General features: G+C 41.4%; 1 protein-coding gene across 1 annotated transcript; it reads right to left on the reverse strand.

Moving 5' to 3' along the window:
• Positions 1–865: 865 nt before the first annotated feature.
• Positions 866–11,699, reverse strand: zbtb8os (zinc finger and BTB domain containing 8 opposite strand). Its single transcript, XM_036542232.1, has 7 exons — positions 11,544–11,699; positions 10,631–10,655; positions 8,655–8,776; positions 5,009–5,091; positions 3,373–3,425; positions 2,303–2,339; positions 866–1,804 (listed from the first exon to the last, which is right to left on the reverse strand). Exons 1-7 carry the CDS (start codon positions 11,623–11,625, stop codon positions 1,718–1,720), a joined length of 489 nt encoding a protein of 162 aa, XP_036398125.1. The 5' UTR covers positions 11,626–11,699; the 3' UTR covers positions 866–1,717.
• Between the last annotated feature and the right edge of the window lie 8,967 nt (positions 11,700–20,666).

Below are 20,666 nucleotides of genomic sequence, written 5' to 3' on the forward strand. Positions count from 1 at the left end.
TGGAATAAGGTCACCTGGTCTGATGAGTCCCGTTTTCTTTTAGATCACGTGGATGGCTGTGTACGTGTGCGCCGTTTACCTGGGGAACGGATGGCACCAGGATGCACTGTGGGAAGACAACAAGCCAGTGGAGGGAGTGTGATGCTCTGGGCAATGTTCTGCTGGGAAACCCTGGGTCCGGCCATTCATGTGGATGTCAATTTGACATGTCCCACTTACCTAAACATCGTTGCCGACCAGGTACACCCCTTCATGGCAATGGTATTCCCTGATGGCAGTGGCCTCTTTCAGCAGGATAATGCGCCCTGCCACACTGCACACATTGTTTGGGAATGGTTTGAGCAACATGATGAAGTAAGTGTTCAAGGTGTTGCCCTCGCCTCCAAATTCTCCAGATCTCAATCCAAATGAGCATCTGTGCGATGTGCTGGACCGACAAGTCCGATCCACGGCGGCTCCACCTCACAACTTACAGGACTTGAAGGACCTGCTATTAATGTTTTGGTGCCAGATACCACAGGACACCTTCAGGGGTCTTGTAGAGTCCATGCCTCGGCGGGTTGGCACTGTTTTGGCAGTACACGGAGGAACAACAGCATGTTAGGCAGGTGGTTATAATGTTTTGGCTCATCAGTGTATACAACCTTTCACATGCATTCTAACAAGGGCTGAACAAATGCTAACACTGGAAATAAATTCATACTCATAACATTTTTTCTCACCACAGGCAAACTTACTCAAGAATTGCAACATGAATGGCAATTCATAAACATTTATTTCAGACAAAATCCATACTTTCACAACACAGAGTAAGAATGAAGTATAAACACTCAGTTTTTTTTTTTTTTTTTAATTTGTCCACAGCATTCTGACACCGAAACAGAATTTTCACTTAGAGAAAGGTCTTAAAATACAGTCTTCCACATTATATAAATTAAATTCTCAAATACCTTACTTTCTGATTGGGAAGTTTTTAAAAAATAAAACCTTGACTTAGAACCCTAAATTCCACATGCTCAAAAGCTCCATTTTAGAATAGTTTCTCCATGGCCTGCATGTTGCCTGTAATCTGACACTTCCGAGACCTACTGATTACTACAGATTGCAGTAATTACTGTAATCGTAATAAACAAAATGGGACCCAAAGTACCAAGTAAGAAAAGTCAGCAGTGAAAGAATACAGCGCACTAAGCTTTCATCCCACCTGTAAGGCTTAAAATGAAATGAGTCTGGTTTCCCCACTTCTTCCTACTCCATTCACTCAGATTTCTGCTGCCACCGTGCTCACTTTGCCCAGTGACACAGAACTCTGCTGTATTAAGGAGCAGAGATATTATAGCAGTGCGTTTCCTCACATAACTCGCACATTAAATCTCTGTATACTGAGGGTCAGCATGTTTCCATTTAGTACAAAAGATTTGACGTGTCAAGAAGCGTTGTGATCCAGTTCCAGATTTTGCAGTTTTCACTGGTTAAGGGATGTTGCAAGAACAAGGAGTGAAACAAATTTTCTTCCCGAAGCCACAAGCTGTTTTGATTTCTTGTTTTAATAAGGAGTCACATTTCATATAAAGGCACCCGCGGCTGGAAAGCCAGACATTACACATTCTCGTTGTGCCGGGGGTCCTCCCTTTCAGTCCCACACTTTCCCGCCATGATGCACATTCCAGACGGACAATGGCCTCACTTCTGTGATGTCACTGAAGGGAGTTCTCCTTTATATGTCGATTATGACGAAGATCTCCGGCTTGCTCTCATCATGTATCTGCATGGCCGAGTATGTGATGGCCTTCACCTCTGTCCCCTGGAGGGAGAGATAATGCTCACTCCATTAAATTCCACCTTTGCAATGACTGAACATATCAGGCAAGTCGACTATGAAGAGTCATATATCAAAGTAGCAGACAAGTAAAGCTGGCATAAATAAAAACAGAAAGCCAAGTTGGATAACTGTATACTTCAGAGTGTGTGGATGTGAAGAGATGTGTCTAGACAAGTACACTGTATACCAGAGGCACTGTTTGAGCTCAGTTAACCATCACATAGTCAGTCATCCGGTGCTGGAACAGCCTCACCTTTACCGTAAATCTTTTCGCTTGTTCTAGGATAGCAGAGGAGTAAACCTTTCCTGTTAAATTCCAGTCAGTGGAATTCCAGAATGGCACTACTTCAAAAATGAACATTCTGTGTTGCCAGGTGCACATACATACACCACTGAGGATGTGAACAGAGAGGGTCCTCAATGAGCGCATTCACAGCAGTTTGTGAAAGGGCCATTTGGCTCTCAAGAGCGATGACTCACCTGCGGGTGCTTCGCAAGGTCAAACTCCTCTCCCCATCTGTACAAACACAAACCACAGCAGAGCTTCCAGTGAAAGGAAATGTAGGGGTATGTGGTTTAACAGCATGCCTCCAGCCCCACCCATTCCTATCTACACATGATTAGAAATAGTGGGTAGGCAAAGCACGAGGGCCCGGGAGCTGAAACACACTGAACCACTTTTTAATACTGCTTTCCCTTTTATGCGACCCTGTTTTTGAAAATGCCAACTGTATAGACAAGGCTCCTCTCACCACGGCAATGGCTGCACTCACAGAGGCACACTGAGGCGAGTCAAATGGAATCCTCCAATACACTCGCATGCAGCTAGCAGCTATTTTTCACACTACAAGTGACACAGCGCACTAAAGTAGAGTGGCCACTCATTGGAGGGTAAACGCTCTTCCACTGATGTCTTCCAAGCAACCTGCAGGTAAATCCCAATTAAACCACTTGTGACCCCCAACACTGCTACTTTTCTTGGGATGTGTGAGGGCCTGTAGGTGCAACATCTACTGAAAGGCCAAATTACAAATGTTTGTCTCCCTCAACAGCAGAAAATCCTCGGGAAAAAAAGGCTCAGGCATACACCTGAAAACCTGACTGCGAAGCTCCTGCAACTGAATGATTACGTTACATCAAATTCATTTTAATGTGTCTAGATCAAATTCCCTTTACGCACAAGTCTTTAACAGTGGTACAGTACAGAATTTGCCAATGGGCCCATTTGATGGAATCCCTACAACGTACCCCCCTGAATGGCAAGGGTCTCCTGCACCAATGTATATCAGTCAGATCCCAATTACTCTCACATCCTAAGTTGTTGACCTGACGTACTGTAAAGTCTGTAAAGTCTAAAATATAAGTATTGTTTGTATGTTAGCATGCCGTGCGGTGCCAGGCCCTTGTATCCTTCAGTAAGGCAACACATCACCACTGTCACAGACACATGCATAACACATGCAGTGAGATGTCCAGGATGAAAACTGAGCAAAGAATGAGATGGGGTGGCTGAGTTTTACAGTTTAGGTCAAATGTTCCACAGAACTTACCCGATGGAACGAATCCTGAAACGCATCCTGTCAATGTGCAAAACTTTCACTTCCTGGAACACAGAAGAGTGAAAGTTAAAACAGAACCTCTGTTTTGCCATGGGGAGTAATGTCATCCATCATCAGTGCACGCTCATGTTCCATAAATGCAGTGGCATCATGCACGGCATAATATAAAAATAAACAATATAAAAAAAACCTCACTGTTAAAAGAAAATCCAAGATTTTACAACACGGATCCAAACTTATGCACTTACCAGCAATCACGAAACACATGCAAACTGTAGGCTTAATGTGACATTCAACACCAGGCACTGTCACGGTATTTTACCATATTAAACATCCATGAGTGATATAAAAGGCTCTAATAAACAGATTTTACTCAATAGACAATTATGTTCAAGCTGGAATTTAATATGTCCCAGCACTTCATCTGAAACTGGGTGGAAGCAAATTTCTGCAGTTAATAACCAGGCAGTTAGTCATATCAACCACAGCACACACTCTTTGCTAGTACTGGGAAGTACAGCTAGTACAGATCAGCTGCAGCACATCTGCCACACAGCATTCCCAGTGCAGCACAGCACCAGATTTGATGCAGGAGTCAATTCATTTGAGTCTGACTGCACACATCAGCTGCAGGTTTGCTGCACAACCGCAAGCAGCACCGCTTCAGCTCAGGGTCTAGGTGCAAGTTAAGTGGCTTATATTACATTATTTTCATTTTGCAGACACTCTTATCCAGAGCCACTTACATACTTGTAGGTTATAATTTCATACATTAATAAAGCTAGATAGTTACTGAGGCAATTGTCTGGTTCGGTACCTTGCCCAAGGGCCTTGCCACAGAAGTGTCCCAGTGAGGAATCAAACCTGTTCAGTCAGCCCAGCTCACCAGCCCTGCTCCTTACCACCACACCACACAGCTGACAAGTATGTATGTATGTATGTATGTATGTATGTATATGGATAATGTGTGTATACACACACACACACACACACACACACACACATACATACATACATACACAACCATCCTTTTTTTTAGGTATTCTTTATATTTTTCTTTTTGGTTTCATTATTTTTGTCATTGGACTGTCTAGACAAACAAATCAAAATTAATTGACAGGCATTTAGGGCCATTTTCATTTTCAATTAATACCCTTGTTCAGTTTTTGGGAAGATTCAAAGGAGGCAAAATATTAGTCTGGACTTAAATAACCCCTGCGGGTCTGTAGAGATTTAACCTGTTAGGGCCTTCCTGCGTCATCACTGGACAGGGAGCGCTCAGGGGTGGGTAATTGCCAGGTGTGTCTGTGGCGCAGCACAGATCTTCCTCTCTGTGGTACACTCTGCAGCAAAGACCTTGCTGTTTCTCGGTCTAACATGTTTTGCGATTTCAAAGCTACTTTTTCATATACAAAAATTGCATCAGGAAATATGTCTTTTTCTAGCCTTGCCTTGCAACTGAAGTATACAATGGCAAATGTTTCCTGCAGTGGGCGCTTTAGTTAACTGTTGTGTCCATAGCAGCCACTTGTAATTACCCACTTGAGTCAAATGCAGTCTCACATAGTTTAAATGTGGACAGTGTGTGGGTGCCGTTTAAAGGACCCTTTTCCAGTGGACGACTTACCCTGGGGATGAAGAACACATCTGCACTGAATTTAAACAACCAGTCATCCAAGAAATGATACAGGAGGGATTCCATATCATCCCCTGCAATAACAGAGAGACATATTTTAACATTAAATTGTTTTACATTATTTTTTTTAAATTACATAACAGAAAGTGTACTTTACAGGTCCATCTTAGATGAAAGTGTCCCTAAAAAATTCAACTAACATCATATTTATTGTAACAAAAAAAAAAAGACTTCATAAGACTTCAAAATTCATAAAGCCTCCTTCTACATCCCATATCACACATACCTGGGCAACACTATACTCATTGAACATATACACTGCTTCATCTGCACACAGAAGCTTATGAAATCTGTTTACATCAACTGTCAGACATCATAAACACAGGCACATGTCCAGGGCTCAGAATGGCACACATTAATATACAAACAAATAACCAGGGGAATGTTGGTTTTTTCATTTTATCTGGGCAATGACACTGAAATTCCCACTAATTCTTTTTACATAAGCCTGTTTTAAAACTTGTTTAAAACTTGATCACTAGAGCTGCCTCTCCATCTGGAATACACATACATCCTTCAGCCCAAACATCTGCAAAAACAAATAAATCTTTACAGGAGTTTACAGGACACCAATTTTAGCGTTCAAAGGCCACTGACTAACCCCTCTATTTGTTTTAGTCTACTGTTGGTCTTCACAGACCATTGGCCACCCTGGATTGGATTCATTCAAGATTTACAAACCATCTGTTGCCCTTTAAAATAAAATCTCACACTACCCTACGGTGAGACATGTCCACCAGTCATTGTTCTGTTTCTGGACAATAGCACAACAGGCATTCTTTCTCCAATGCAACTGGGCCCCCCCCCCCCCCCCCCCCAGGGTTAGGAAATTCCCAACCTTCACAAATATAAAGGGAAACTGCATGTTTAGAACATTCTGAAACAGGAAGCCGCACACACTGTTTAGGTTTGAAACCGACCACGTCATGTGCCAATTAATATCCAGGGACTAGAATAATGGGGAAAACTAGCTTTGTTTTACTACAGATAAGGGAGGGGAGGTGGGCCACAGTTCCTTTGCCTCACTGCTCACAGGTACCCTGAGATTTGTCAGGTGTCTGTGAGTTATTCAGAGGATGCCTTTCCTCCAGTTAGGGCTTGGCATCTTACACAAACTATGTAATGAGAAACCTTGAGGTGGGCCTTCAGAACATAACCCCAAAAGAATGTATTGTCTTGATCTTGATGTTACCCTGCCTGACGTAAAGTGGTCACACAGCTTGGGGGACTAAATATAAAAGCAGGGAACAGGCATACTGGTCATATCACCTCTCAGGTCATCACATTCCCAAATTATGACACCTAACTCTTTTGAAAAAAATTTTTTCACTAGGGCACTATTGGAAGATTCAGATATGTTTAAGATATTTGAGTGTTCTCTGAAAGCTCTGGGTCCATTAACAACTTGCACATTGTGTCGTATCTTCTGCATTATTGTACATATTTAATTAGCATAATAGACACACATATGGCCCTGCTTGCAACTGCAAGCTGCCAGAATGCATACACAAATAAAAGTGTAGGCTAACCTTTACTCAGAATAACAGTGTTACTCAAGGTAATTTGACACTCATCAAGTACAAGTGGCTTTTATGGTTTGCCTTTCTATGTATTTTAATAATTTGAGATCAAGAGACAAGGCTGAGATATCTCAACGACAATTATAACCTTCCGCATTGCAACATTTTTTCTTTTTCTCCATACAAAGTGGACCTGGCTATATAAACAGCCTGGACTACCCTGGATACTTTGCAGGTGTCTTTTCCTGAGGGAACACCTTTTCCTGAAAATTTCGACATTCAGAGAAAAACATAAAACAGCTGGTAGTTTTCCTTCTCATCCAGGGACACAGTTATTGGCTGGTTGGAAAGGGACTGAAATGACTCTTCATAGACTTGAGCTGGCTCATTCTCTATGTACTCCCTTATATGGGCCTGATGGGAAGCCTGCATCACATCCCTTTCATAACCACCAGCAGCCTCTCTGCTCCAGTGCTTATGCTGACTGCTAGCCACCAGCATTCCTCAGTGGAACCAGTGTTATGCAACTTTGACTCTGATGGAGTCAACTTTGATCAGACAAGCCAACAGACTCACTGACTCTGACACCTCAACTTGTGGTAACTGGTTGTGAGAACAGGCTTTTCTCCTTTACATACTTATCTAATGCAACCATTTCCACTCTTCAGGGTATAGCTTCAGCTCATTTGATAATAAAGTGCCTCCTGTGAGCTGGGGTAGACACCCATATCCTATATCCAGGGCAACTTAGGTAGCTTTCAGATTATCCATTTTACACAGCTGGGTATCCACAGAAACAATTCAGGAAATAAACAGCAGTCTCCCAGTAGGGAATTGAAGATTTGGACTACAAGACCTGCTCCTTAGCAATACACTTGTGATGTAGTATCCTTAGCAGGTTGTTGAACTGTGAGCTGGAGGCTGTTGTCAGTAACGCCCCGCCCTTCTTACTTTACTGGCATACACAATAATGCAGCACAGAGCCAATAAAGGCTGTAAGTACCTTGGAATTTCACTGCAAGCAATCATGTTATCCACGTACAATCCACCATTATTTTTATCCAGACTGAGCAATGACTAAGTTGTTATTTTACTTGGCTTCCTGGATAGAGGTAATAAGACTGGGGCTCAGTCCCAGAGAAACAGAGGGTTGTTTCATCTTTTTGCTAAAAAAGGAGATTCTTATAAGATGTTCCAACCAGATTAGTGGAAGTAGAGTAAGATTTTTTTTTTCCCCTTGACATGACAAAGTTAACAAAACTCAGTTTACAGAATTTTACTGTGTCTTTAAGTCCTTCAAAACATTCTCCCCAACAGAAACCCAGAGTTGCAGACATCCATTATCTGAACAAGCTTAACATGATATTGGAACCACTGTTGCTACTGTCCCCTATTTAATGAACTCAGAAAGGACCCTTAACTCAGCGAGCACCTTTTTCTCATTCTCTGGAGCCACACATTGAAACTTCAGGGCACTGTGGTGTTTTGCATTGAAAGAGACAGCAATGCCCCCTTGTGGAAAAATATATTAGCACTCCACCTGTACTTACCACAGTTCGAAAAAGGTCATGGCTGATATTTTTAGCCTATAGCCTTGAATAAAATCCAAACTGGACCTGCCTCTACTCTGATGTGTCTGTGCGTGTTGTCCTACTTTCCAGAAATGGACAGAGCTATATCGCTAGGCAACAACGGTCTCAAAAATTACTACAATGCAATGGCCACAAACATGTGACTTCACGATAACCCACGGCACCTCTAAATTTGCTGGGGGCTGGCACCCCTCACCCAGTCTTTCCTAGTCCAATTTTACTTATCAAATTACAAAGCCTCTGTTCGGCGCTCATAACGGTATCACAGTGATGTCCAAGCAGAACCAAGCAAATAAAACGTTTGCTTTACAAATTCAGAATTTATTCAGCAGCTGCTTCAGAGCTTAATAATGTGATGTGCTGAAGACTTTAGCTAAGGATTTGCCTATTTTTCCCTCTGTGTCTGTGTGCCTATCCGGTCGGTCAATGTTCTGTCTGCCTGTCTGTCTTTTGGTGTCCACTGACCCTCTGACTCCACCTCGATTGTGTCGATGGGCTCCACCGTCTCCGTGTCCGTCATGTAGCCGAACATGGCCATGGCACACTGCTCGAACGCCTCCTCCAGAGAATCCCCCCAAGAGTGCAGCCTGGACAACAGAAAACACCAGAGCTTGGGGGGTAACGCAAAGCAGCACAGCAGTTCTGACAGATCTGAGACTAGAAGGTTCCACAAGTCATTCACTACTACTGTGACTTACAGGTTACCATTGTAACTTGCTATCTGAGCTACCATAGCCAAATTACTCAAGTTAGCTTCACGAGTGCAACTGCAAATAACAGTTAAAAATGGTTCACCCATTTCACAGTTGCTGAAACACTATGGACAGCTTTGGTCTATTGTTGTCATGTGATGTAGACTGTGGACCTGGAGCTGGGAATGCATTACAATAGATTTATAGTGATTTTAATTGTTAAAGATGAATCATTATTAGGCACCGGATGTTCGGATGTTATCTTTTTGTACAGATAGTTCTCAGTTGTCATTGACAGATTTGTGTCTTCCCAAGCACCAATTACACATGGAGTCCAACAGGTGTCAATTTTGGATCCTATTCCGATATCCATTTACATTCTACCACTTTTTCATATCATCTGTAGACACAATATGTCATTTCAGTGCTATGATGACAACACTCAGCTTTATCTTTTAAATAACCCACATGACCTGAATAGATTAGCCACTCTTGAGGACTGTCTTACAGACATTAAGTGTTGGATGTCCAAAAACTTTCTTCAGCTGAATGCTGACAAATGAGAATATTTAATTTTTGGTGCCAGCCTGCTACTGAGAATGTTCAATACAGTATTGGCTCCTTCGTCATTAATGTGAAACCAGTCACTAGCAATCTTGAATCTATATTTGACTCTAAGCTATATTTAGAACAAATCATCAATAAGATAGTCTAATCTTACTTTTTACAATTAAGAAATCTATCCAGGATAACATCATTCCTGTCACAACTGATTTAGAGAAAGTCATTAATTCCTTTGTTGTTTCACAACTACACTACTGCAAATCACTGTATAGATGCCTTAGTCGTCAGCCACTTTCTTCAGTTACTTTGGAACACAGCAGCTAAGCTCCCTATCAGGACTATAAAGAGAAATCACATAACCCCTGTCCTAGCCTCATTGCACTGATTTCCAGTTAGTTTTAGAATTGATTTTAACATTTGACTAATTATTTTTAAACCAACCATGGATTGCCTCCTGCTTATATTAGTGACTTCTGATAGTAAGATTTGACTAATTGCTTTTAAAGCAAGACACGGATTGCATCTTCACTACATTACTGACGTTTTAACCCCTTATAGAAATGAACGGCCACTTAAATCATAGGATAACACTCTTCTCACTGTTTCAGAGTCCAGAATGAAATGCAAAGAGGATCATACTTTCACTGTAAAGGCTTTACAACACTAGAGGATAAAATGACCTAATTTTGGAAATGTTCCAAAACTCACAAAAGCAGGACTGAACATCCCTCTTCACATGTTCATAAAAACTCAGATCTGCATCAAAATGAACGCCTAAACTTCTGGCAAAAGGTTTCACATTATCAGACAGACTACCAAACTCATTGCGAAACAGTGCAGGTTGTGACACAAGAAGATTATAGATTTACAGTCATTAAGTTGAAGAGAGATCTGAGACATTCAACATTCAATACCTTTGAGGCATTCTTTGAAGGTGGCAAGGCTGTTTGGATCACTGGGTCTTATATGAAGGTATAACTGTTGATCACCGGCATAACAATGCAAGTTGTTATTTTTACAGATAATGTGGCTGAGTGGCAGCATGTCCTTTTATTTGTCTAATGTTACTTCCTGTTTTTGTTTGTTTTTATTCTCCTATTTGAAATGATTTGAACTAAATTTACATATGTATTCAATTAAATCCCTGCCATATAACCTCACTTACTGCCATATAACCTCACTTACTGCACATCAGCTGTGTGGTCCAAATCTAAAAAAAAAAAAGGGAGAGTCAAGTGTTATGTTATTGTGCGTCATTTTGAGAATACATATCCGCCCCACCACCACGTCCAATCTATTGTATACATGACAGCAAACAGATGTTCACATATGTAAAAGATGTGCAAGAGAGAGACGCTCAAAAAAATCAAAACATAAAGTCACATACTTAAATCGCATCCTTAATTGTTTTTCCTCCACAGTCACCATGGCAAAACAGCAATTTGTGAGATCACGGGTGCACACAACACTAAGCAACGCCCAAACAAAACGCTCAGATTACTTAGATCAGGAAGTGCCCTTATCTTCAGCGCGCAACTCCAAGAAAACAGTTTCTTTTGCTATGGTTCAATTATCCAGCTCTGATTATGTGGACTATGATCGCCGACATTCCAAGCCAAACACTGTCCTCATTCTGACATATTCTGACACTTCTGTCACGGGGTGTTGCGAGTATACTGCAAATGACACAAAATTATGACAGCAGTATTGAACGCACGCCTGAGAAATGTTCCAAAACGACAAAGAGTAACCGAAACCATATATAGCTATTATTGGTAACATCAAGCCTTTCAGCAAAACAATACGCTGTTACCACTAATTTTACTCACTCCAAATGTCTGACTAATAATTAACTTAGCCGGGTAGCTCGTCACTAGGAAGCGTAGCTGGGCAAACTAACCTAGACAGATAGCCGGAATTAAATTCGAAAGTTGCTAGTTAGCTATCTTGAGTCGCTTTCAAGTTGAAACCTCGACATGATTATTATTAGTAGTACTATTACACACGTGTCTAGCTTTCCAGTTAGCTTCATAGACAGCTAGCCAGCTTACAACATGTATTTTCAACGATGATATTTAAATTACTTCTGAGAACTCACACTCATATTTCTTGACGATGGGTGGGTATTTTGCCTTTATTGCTTTCTGCGCCTCCGTAAGATCGAGTTCCCGATCATTCATTCTCAATACTTCGTCTACTTTTTAGATATGCCACTATGATATGTCGCTTTGAGCTGAAGCTTTACTTTCATGCATGCAAGCAATAAAGTTAACAGTGTCAAACCAGCAACAACAAATACTACTTCCGGGTTACGAATTCCACAAATTCGTCAAAATAAAAGTACTTATTTAAGCGTAAAATGCGTAAAATGATAAACACATCCGACAGAACTTTTTGCCCTACAAAAGCATCAATAGCATACATTTTGTGTACAATTGTGCCTTATGCAGCCTATTTGGCTTCAGTAAAAGCACAACACTACTTCCTACGAGGGAACTTTTCATCCCAATCTCATTCCAGGCTTTTCTCTCACTTGTTTTGATTGAGTATATTCAGCTCCGTTTCATTAATATACTTTCTTTTGTTCAGTTTCTTTTTCTCTGTCATGTCCCTTGAGTAGTGCATGTATGTCCTGTGAGCTGATTTTTGACCAAAAAAAGCGGAAACAGCTCGCAAGCCAGGTCTCCTTCCAGGTGACAGATTTCATCAAGAAAGTAGAAGCCCTACTTTTGAAGCCATAATTTGATTATCAATAGTGCAAATAGTTTATGGAATTATCTAAAAAATTGATCATATATGTATGTAGGATGTGTGTGTTTCTCCAATGAGCTGTCTAGTTCTGTATAACTATCTAGCAAGATGTTTTAGCAAGGTAGCTAAATGTGATGGGATGCTTGTAACAGGGATTTAAAAATTTCCAAAAACAGCCAGACATACAAGTGTGATGACAAAAAATGGTGTGTTGTCTCCCAGACACATACAGATGAAAAGTGAGGGAGGTTTAGAGTACAGGTTGATGAATCAACAAAAATAAATAAACAAAAGAAAACTTCAGAAATAGAAAATAAAAATCAGAAACCAGAAATCAATGTACAGGTTTGGAAGACTGTAAGAGTAATTTCCAGAATACATACAGCCTGCTCTACTATCCAACCAACCACTGATTGACTGAAAAAAATGTGATTTATATACTTTAAGGCTGCCTGGAAAAGACCACCATTTCTGACTTCCTTTAAAATATGAGCTGATAATTTAAGAGCAATTCAATAGGCTGTAGTGTAGGTATATATGGTATTTTCAGTCATTACATAATATGGTTATATTATATTTAAACAAAATTAACTATAAACACAAAATTAATCCATTTAAATCTAACTGCAAGTAATGTATTGTTCTTTGGCAGTAAAGTATGCATAAATACTGTATTGGAAGTGGCATCACTCCCTTTGTTCCAGTTGCCCTGGGAAACAGGAAGAGAGATGAATGAGAAGCACCATCCCAAAAGCTTCAAGACATTCAGCCAATAAAAATGGTGATTTTTGATTGACATATGGCTAGTTAAAAAAGTAAGCAGTAAAAAACAAAACCTAAAATTCGATCAATTGTTCCCTGACAGTTAGTCTGAGGGAGTTTTGATGGTGAATGAAGCGTGTCTTAACTTGAACACCATAATATCAATGTAAGATATCGTGCCATTTGTCTGAAAACAAAGGCCAGCTTATTACTGTTGCCTGCTTAACAGAGCAATAATCCTCTGTAAGAGGTTCAATGCTGGTGAAGTTCTCAACTGAGTATCACAATAAAAGCAAACTGGAATTTTGTGAAAACCTGATTTTTCTGGACAATTTTACACAAATATTACAGCAGACAAAAATCAAATGAAGTAATTTATCACTTGTGTTACAGTTTAATCACTGAAAAAACTATGTGTGCCTTTGAACAACAGTACAACAGTGTGACATATACTGTATAATCTTGAATACTTTAAAATATATATTGTGCAGCTCTTGTGTGGTTATAGAGTGGTTCATAAAGGCAGTTGTTTCAAGGCTAGGCTGAGCAGTATGGCCTGGGCTCGAAACTAGCCGTGACATTTGTTGACAATGCCCAGGGACATGTGTGTGTGTATAATGGAGGACTAAAGGCATTTCACTTTATAGGAATAGCAAAGGTTCCAGTACCATCCAAAGATGGCAAAAGTACCAGTTCCCACAAAAGCAGAGCACTAGTCTTAAAAAGATCTCAGTACTGTGTAATATTGAGGTATACAAGGCCAAAGACCTCTGGGTTGTACAACGCCTACATGTGGCTGGCCTGATGTTGAACGTGTGCTTTGACATGTCCTCTTACAGCTATCTATAATGGTCTGTGAGTCTGCAAATATGTTTCCTTATTTGTGTGTGAATAAAAAAAACTGATTTATTGTTTTGTAAAATTTCTTCTGTTTTTTTGTGTTTGGTGTGCAAGCAGGCACCATGACATGGTTGCACTAAGAGAGATAATCAGATATTGGTACTGCAAATCCATTTCATTTCCCCATATCACTTCCTTATGCATTTTCTTTTAATTCAAACTCTCTGGGGCAATTGCAATGGTATTAGCTTAGCATGCCGTTAAAATCCGGATTTGCATGGTATTAAGACAGACCTTAAACCACGACAATAACAAGATTAGCTTGTGTTATTTACTCAATAACATGAATAAGATGAATGGCTTCAGTCATTTCATAAGGCTAACATTGCAAACTGTTACTGAGGTGTTTGAGTTTGAAACAAGAAAGACAGTGCCAGGTACGTTTACCACAGCCTATGTAAGCTTTTACTTGCAGTGTAGCTTATAAGAACTTGAGAAGTGATGGAACTGCAGTTCACCATGTGATATTAAAAGACGATCAGGAGAGGGGGACACAGACTGCCAAACAAAAAACCCTTCTGCATGAACCAGCATGATAAAACACAGCAATTTATCTCTGTATGGCAGTGGAAAGAGTTCCAATCTCAATCCCTGCAGTGAAAGATTGTTCTTATTGTACCATAATGCACAATTTACAAATGGCATGGCTAGGGGGGTCTTGTTTAGTCCAAGACAAAGCTGAGCCAATACTTATGGTGTACCATTGCCTCAAGTGCCATAACATTTTAATTAAAATTGGTTATCAGACAGCAGCAGTTCAATTATTCAGCTGTGTCAAAAACAGTGAACCTTTGGCATCGCCACTTGTATCTTTGACACAGGAAATTCAAGATGATGCAAGAGGCTCACTGGAGGTGCTGTGAGTTAAACCCAATCTGTTTTTTTTTTCTTTTTCATTTTCTCTTTCCTTTTGTCAGAAGCAGTGGTCGGTCCTTTCTGCCCAACATCATCCATGTCTCCTCTCTTGAGTGAGAGATATTGCAACGTTGTGCATGCTTGGATGCTAACAGACACATATGTGGCGGTTTGTGACGACTGTGGTCACATCAGAACCCGTGCCGCCTCAAGGTGATCCCAAAGTGGCTGCAGTTTCTTCTCTGACCATTACCATCTATTATCAGGCATATTATTTGTAACAGCAACCAATGATGTGAAAGGAGCAGTGGGGTGCATTGTCATTTCCTGTGGACAGGTTTTCAGGTTTCCAAGCAACTCCACTCATTTCTATTAGATTGGACAGGTGATAATGGATAATTCTCTGCTGGATGGAAAAACTCAGAAAGAGCCCCTGATATAATCTGTTATTGTGTAGTACCTTGTGTTGTACTCTTCCCCACTTATAAGTCGCTTTGGATAAAAGCATCTGCCAAACAAATAAATGTAAATGTAGTACAGTGGATTGAGAAAATAAAAAGAGAGGGGTAAATTCATGTGACCTGACTTACAGGAGGAAACCATGGTGACACAGTCGCCCACACCCATGGCTTACTCATTGCGTGGGAGTACTCTATTCTACAGGCAGGTGTGTCCAAGAGAACTCTCACACAGTGACTGATCTGAGTTACATGCTGGTGTCAGGTAGCAGCATACAGAGGCAAAGGTACCTGTCTAATGTGAAGAGCACATCAGTTCACAGGCACCAGACGCTATATACACAGGACTCTTGTGACATATGAGCAAACGTTGCTCACTTATTTGTCTTTCTGTATTATTAGTATGTCAGCATGTTTGTCCCCCATTCCACACCTGTGTGTGTATGTGTGTGATGGTGTGAGTGTGTCACCCCTTTTCCATATGGGTGTTAGATGCTCTCTCTTTGTGACATTCAAGTATAATTCATTCACAGTTTTATAAGTGTCTTTTCACCTTTACTATAATAGGAATTAACACCAAAGAGCTTTTTTTAAAAAAAAAATTCAGTCAACCAATAAAACAAGCTAATATGAAATTATTTTTTGGCTTCATGACAAACTCAATGGTATTCAAAGTCATATAATGTACAAACCCCAGAGTTCATTTGAAATTCATTTAGAAGAGGCTCAGGCTTCCTTGCTATTCCTGCTGGGGACTGGAGAAAGAACACTGATATCTTAGGAAGAAATAATGCCAGGCCAGGCCAACAATAACTAATTCCAGTTAATCACTGACAAGTCACTCCAGGAATTTAGGAGAGGCAGAGAGGCCAGGCTGGCTGAGGAGGTAGAGCGTGACTTTATAAGGGTTTCGTATAAGATTAGGAGCGCGTGCAGTTTGCTCAGTCTGTGGTGTGTGACACTTAGGGAAGGACAGCAGTATTTCCTGAAAACCCTTACCTGTTGGCACAAGACTGGGTGTGTGGCAGTGACAGGGAGATGGAACGGCTGGTCAGCCCTGAGGGGGGGACGGGGGATGAGGTCAGCTAGAAGTGCAGTGGCAACTTTATTTATTCATTCATTTTATTTTGGTGATTACAGTGCATTATTTTTCCCTTTTTGTACCCTATATGTGGTGTCTGTGTGGGAAGAATGCTTCGCCTGATTTCCTGATAGATTGTTCCTTGGGTCTGGTGTGTGGTCTGGAGTGTCTGGGTCTGGAGTGGGCTCCTGGGGATAGGCTGTTTTGTTAATTGTTTTGCACGCTGCTGTAACCTGCTGCTGAGCTTGCTGAGCGTGTATAATACCCCGGCCTGAAGGTGGTGCACTAAGTCTACTTGCCAGTGAATGCAGTGGATTGCTGGTGTGTGCACATGTGTGTGGGCGTGCTCACATCCACTGGGGCAGCACCCAGGTCCTGGGGAGGGGAGCTTAAGGGGAGAGATCATTAATACCCTGTGTCCCACAGTACATGAACTGTTGACATTTCCTGTAAAATAAATAAATAAATAAATAAATAAATAATAATAGCTTGTTTTAATCATCACTTACCTGTCCTTGTGCTTTGGTGGGATGAGAATGAGGGTGAGGGAAGGGAAGGGAAGGGTGTGGGGGGTGTTAAGTCTGGTTACCTTGTGACAATAAAAAATATAATTGCTTTAATTAGTCCAAAGCAACCAGTAAAACATGTTTTGAGTTCATATTGAGGTTTTAAAAATCTGACATTGCAAGGGAGTCAGACCTTAAGTATCCATCCAATTACTTCTCACTTAGTAGAATTGGGGTATGTGCTACATTGTCACTTTGTGAGTAGAAATTGAGGAACCATTGAGGGAATCCTCTGTTCCTGAGGTGATTATTTCACAATAAGTGTGAGGTGAGAAACAACATTGAAATAAGGGCTCTTAAAACTTATTTTTTTTTAGCCCAGGGCTATTCTTAACCCTGGGCTAAGACTGATCCTGGGCTATCTTATCCTCCTTTCAGATTAGCCATTTTGGAATCATGTTTAAAGTGATTTCTGGGGCTAATCCCAACAATTCAGTGTTGACTCAGCTCCAGCATAGCATCAGACATGCCAATGTGCAAGTGTGAAACATCACTTAGCCCAGCGCTAAAAGTCACCTTGGCCTGGGTCTAAAGTATGTGTGGAAAGTCCCTTAGAGTTGTTTTGAGATTTAGTACCACTTTAGATGTGCAGATGGACCACTCTTGGAATGATCATGTCCACAGAGTACATGCCAAAACTATTCATTCTGTCTACAACCTGTGTCATGCTGTTTCTACTGTGTATGGAAGCTGACGTTGTGTGAATGACTGAGGCATGGCTTCACAAATCATTGAACCATTTTATCCGTAGGCCTCATCGACGATCAGCTGGTGCTGGCTAATGACAAAATTATAGCAATACAAGAAATGGTTTTGGGCAAGTTATTTCACCGTTGCTAAAACAATCTGAAAACTTTTGGTGCAGATAATTATATCATCAATTATCAATTTACATTATCAACATCTTATCAAGATGCATAATTATGGCACAACTATTTTGCTATTCATGAAAGGAAGGAATAATAGATAAATAGACAGTTGCTGTCTATGAATGTACAAAGAGAAGATACCTGTTCAGATTGTGGGTCTCACTTGGATCTTGTTCTTATTGGCGAGAGTTTTATTCCTCTATCTTGATTTCAAAAGAAAACAACAGCTGCCAATTGACCTATATAAAAATAACTTTTACTTTTAGAATACTGGGTCCATGTGAATTTTAAAATAACTTTGTAGTTTTCCTGAAAACCTGCAGGCCGAGCTAGAGGACGCAAGAAGACGACAACCTCTAAATAGGCTAATGTCTCCCTCCAGCGGTCGTAAAAAGGCTTGCAACATCAGTGTCCCTGCCACGGAACGACAGAACAGCGCTAAAGGCTCCCGTGGCGGTACAGTGTGTACTACTATATTGATTTATGCATGGCAAAATGTCCACTTAAAAACATTACGACGATATTTTTCTGTTTCATTCTTTTCATATTATGCCTTCTTGTTGTTAATTGTTGCCTTTACGGTACCTTGTGTATTTGATGTGAAAACTGATACGCCATTAACAACCAGAAATAATTCATCAGTAAGTCATCACAAACCTCTGAGAATCCAACATGTGTCACGCTCATTCATGAAAAATCACTTTGCCAGCATACACCGAAAGTTCTCTAAACAAGCGCATGGTAGAGAGCAATTGAAAAAAACGAACTTCATAGTTTTGCATTAAAGCGGTAAAAGCTTGAAACAGCTCTGCAACGACGTCATCAGCCAAGGCACAAGACCAGTGTGCTGTGACCAGCCTCTAACGATGTCTATATTAGTGCGGGATAAGAGAATCGTGCAATGTGCAAATGAAACGCATCGAGAGGTGTATCTCGTCCCTCTCGCGCCTCGGCACGGCAGTCATTACTCAGCTAATGGGCTGTCTCTGTGACAGCGAGAGCCGGCGGTCTGATCTGTCAGGCGATGAGGCGTGAGACATGCGCAAGGACCGCGATGAGACCCATCACACGAGCGGGCGCTCTCGGAGCTGTGATCATCAGGTACCGTTCATCGAACACCGGCTCGTTAATACACCGTTAAGACTCTCTGCTCATTTTTTCCCCCGAGGAATAGACCACATCTTTCATACTGAGGTGAATGACTTCATGATCACTGCTTTGGGATTAACAGGTGTTTCCAGTAAAGTGAGCTGGACCGAGAGAGAGGGTCCATCATCTGTGTGTACGTGTGTGTGTTAGATATTGGATTTTCTACATATTTCATTTTCATCAGCCTAAACCGTGAACATTGATTAGGAACACATGCTGCGGCTTCACTCCTAGCCAACTACATTTTCCAATATCTCACATGACTTCATGCTAATTGTCTCATGGGAGGATTCATGCTGGTGACAATGGCATCCAGGACTATTAGGACTATTAATATGTTAAGGAAGAGTGAGACAGAGAGACACTGGTCCGTTACAGCCCTGATACCTTGGCCAAGGCCAGCAATATGCAGCATGTGCTGAAGAACCAGCAATGGTTCTTGAGAGAGAGTCCCACACTCCCCAGGACATCTGAAATGCAGCATCAGCCGCTGCAAGGATACTTCTGCCAAGGTGTTATGGCATGCTATTTATCATGCCCTTAAATCTCACCTAAACATATACAGACATTTAAGGTATTGATTTTACACTTTTAAGCTAGCTGCTGACATTTTGATTAGTGTATGTATTCAGTTTCATCTGTATTCAGTTTAGCACTGGCTACTGTAACACTGTATGAGGCATTGCAACATGGTCAGATGTGGTTTGGCATTATCTGTATGTAAATTACATTACATTCTGTATAGTTATTCACATGGCTTTACTGTATGTATTTACTTTTGCTTTGTACGTCACTCTGAATAAGAGTGCCTGCCAAATGACTAAACGCATAGTAATGCAGCGGGTGTGAGAGGTGATCCTGAGGACATACATCAGACTGTGTGGGGAATGGCAGCTTTTATTGAAGACTTTAAGGACAGCTCTCTCTTTCAGTGTAGTATGCTGACTAACAAAATCAATCTCTTCTCAGGTGTGCTTTATGTCCCACCCCTGTCACTGCTCAGAAGCCTTAGCTCCGCCCCTCCTGTCCAGCCCCATCGTATAAACACCTGGGGGTGGGTACCGGCCTCGCAGAGACAGCCATTGTGTTTTCTCTCTCTCTCCTAGAAAAATGTGCTCATTCATTATCCAAGTCTGGAGAGTCCAAACTCCGCCCACACACCGTCCCATTTCCTGCATTAATGAACCTGTGGGTGGCATGCGGGGGTGGCGGGGGGGTGGGGGGGGGCGCCCGGTGTTCTCACTCTCCCCTCTGTCTCTCTCCCTCACGGGGTGAAAGTAACCTCGTCCCGCGAGTGAGAGGGGGGCTGAAAGGGAATCTGTTTGCTGTGCTGGCTGTCTGCAGTGGCCAGCTGTAATTACAGCACGGCAGGGAGGGAGAGAGAGCTGCAGGCCTATCCACATCACTAATGTAAACTCAGCCTCCTTGTCCACGGCACACTCAGGTTGCACGCGTGCAAACCACAGAAATCATCTCTATGAACAAAACAGAGACAGGGTCGGGTTCCCGCGAGGCATGATCCGGGGGCGGCCTTCCCTCTCTGTCATTGGGGCTGTTATTGTCCCATCCTCGCCGACCCCCCGCCACCTCCCCTCAGCTCCGTGAAAAACCACCGCACCGCAAAAGCAAACAAAACACCAAAATAAACAGCTCACACGGAAAGAAAAAATCATTTGCTCTCAGCTTTCAAAATATTCTTGAGCATAGATTCCCTCTTAACTATTTGAAAATATTGAAGTGTAAGAAAAAAAAGTCCCTTTCAAGTCTTTGATGTAAAAATTTTTACAGCACGATGGCAATTTATTTGGCTTGCTTAGCAAACAGGTAATG

The sequence above is a fragment of the Megalops cyprinoides genome, chromosome 12, assembly GCF_013368585.1.
Source record: "Megalops cyprinoides isolate fMegCyp1 chromosome 12, fMegCyp1.pri, whole genome shotgun sequence".
Taxonomy (NCBI): Eukaryota; Metazoa; Chordata; class Actinopteri; order Elopiformes; family Megalopidae; genus Megalops; species Megalops cyprinoides.

Excerpts from the sequence above, each read along its gene's own strand:
- zbtb8os (XM_036542232.1), bottom strand. The coding sequence starts at position 11,625 with ATGAATGATCGGGAACTCGATCTTACGGAGGCGCAGAAAGCAATAAAG. Across the intron at positions 8,777-10,630 it reads GACCACACAGCTGATGTGCA|GCTGCACTCTTGGGGGGATT; the intron begins GTAAGTGAGGTT and ends TCTGTTGTCCAG. Across the intron at positions 1,805-2,302 it reads ACCTTGCGAAGCACCCGCAG|GGGACAGAGGTGAAGGCCAT; the intron begins GTGAGTCATCGC and ends CTCTCCCTCCAG.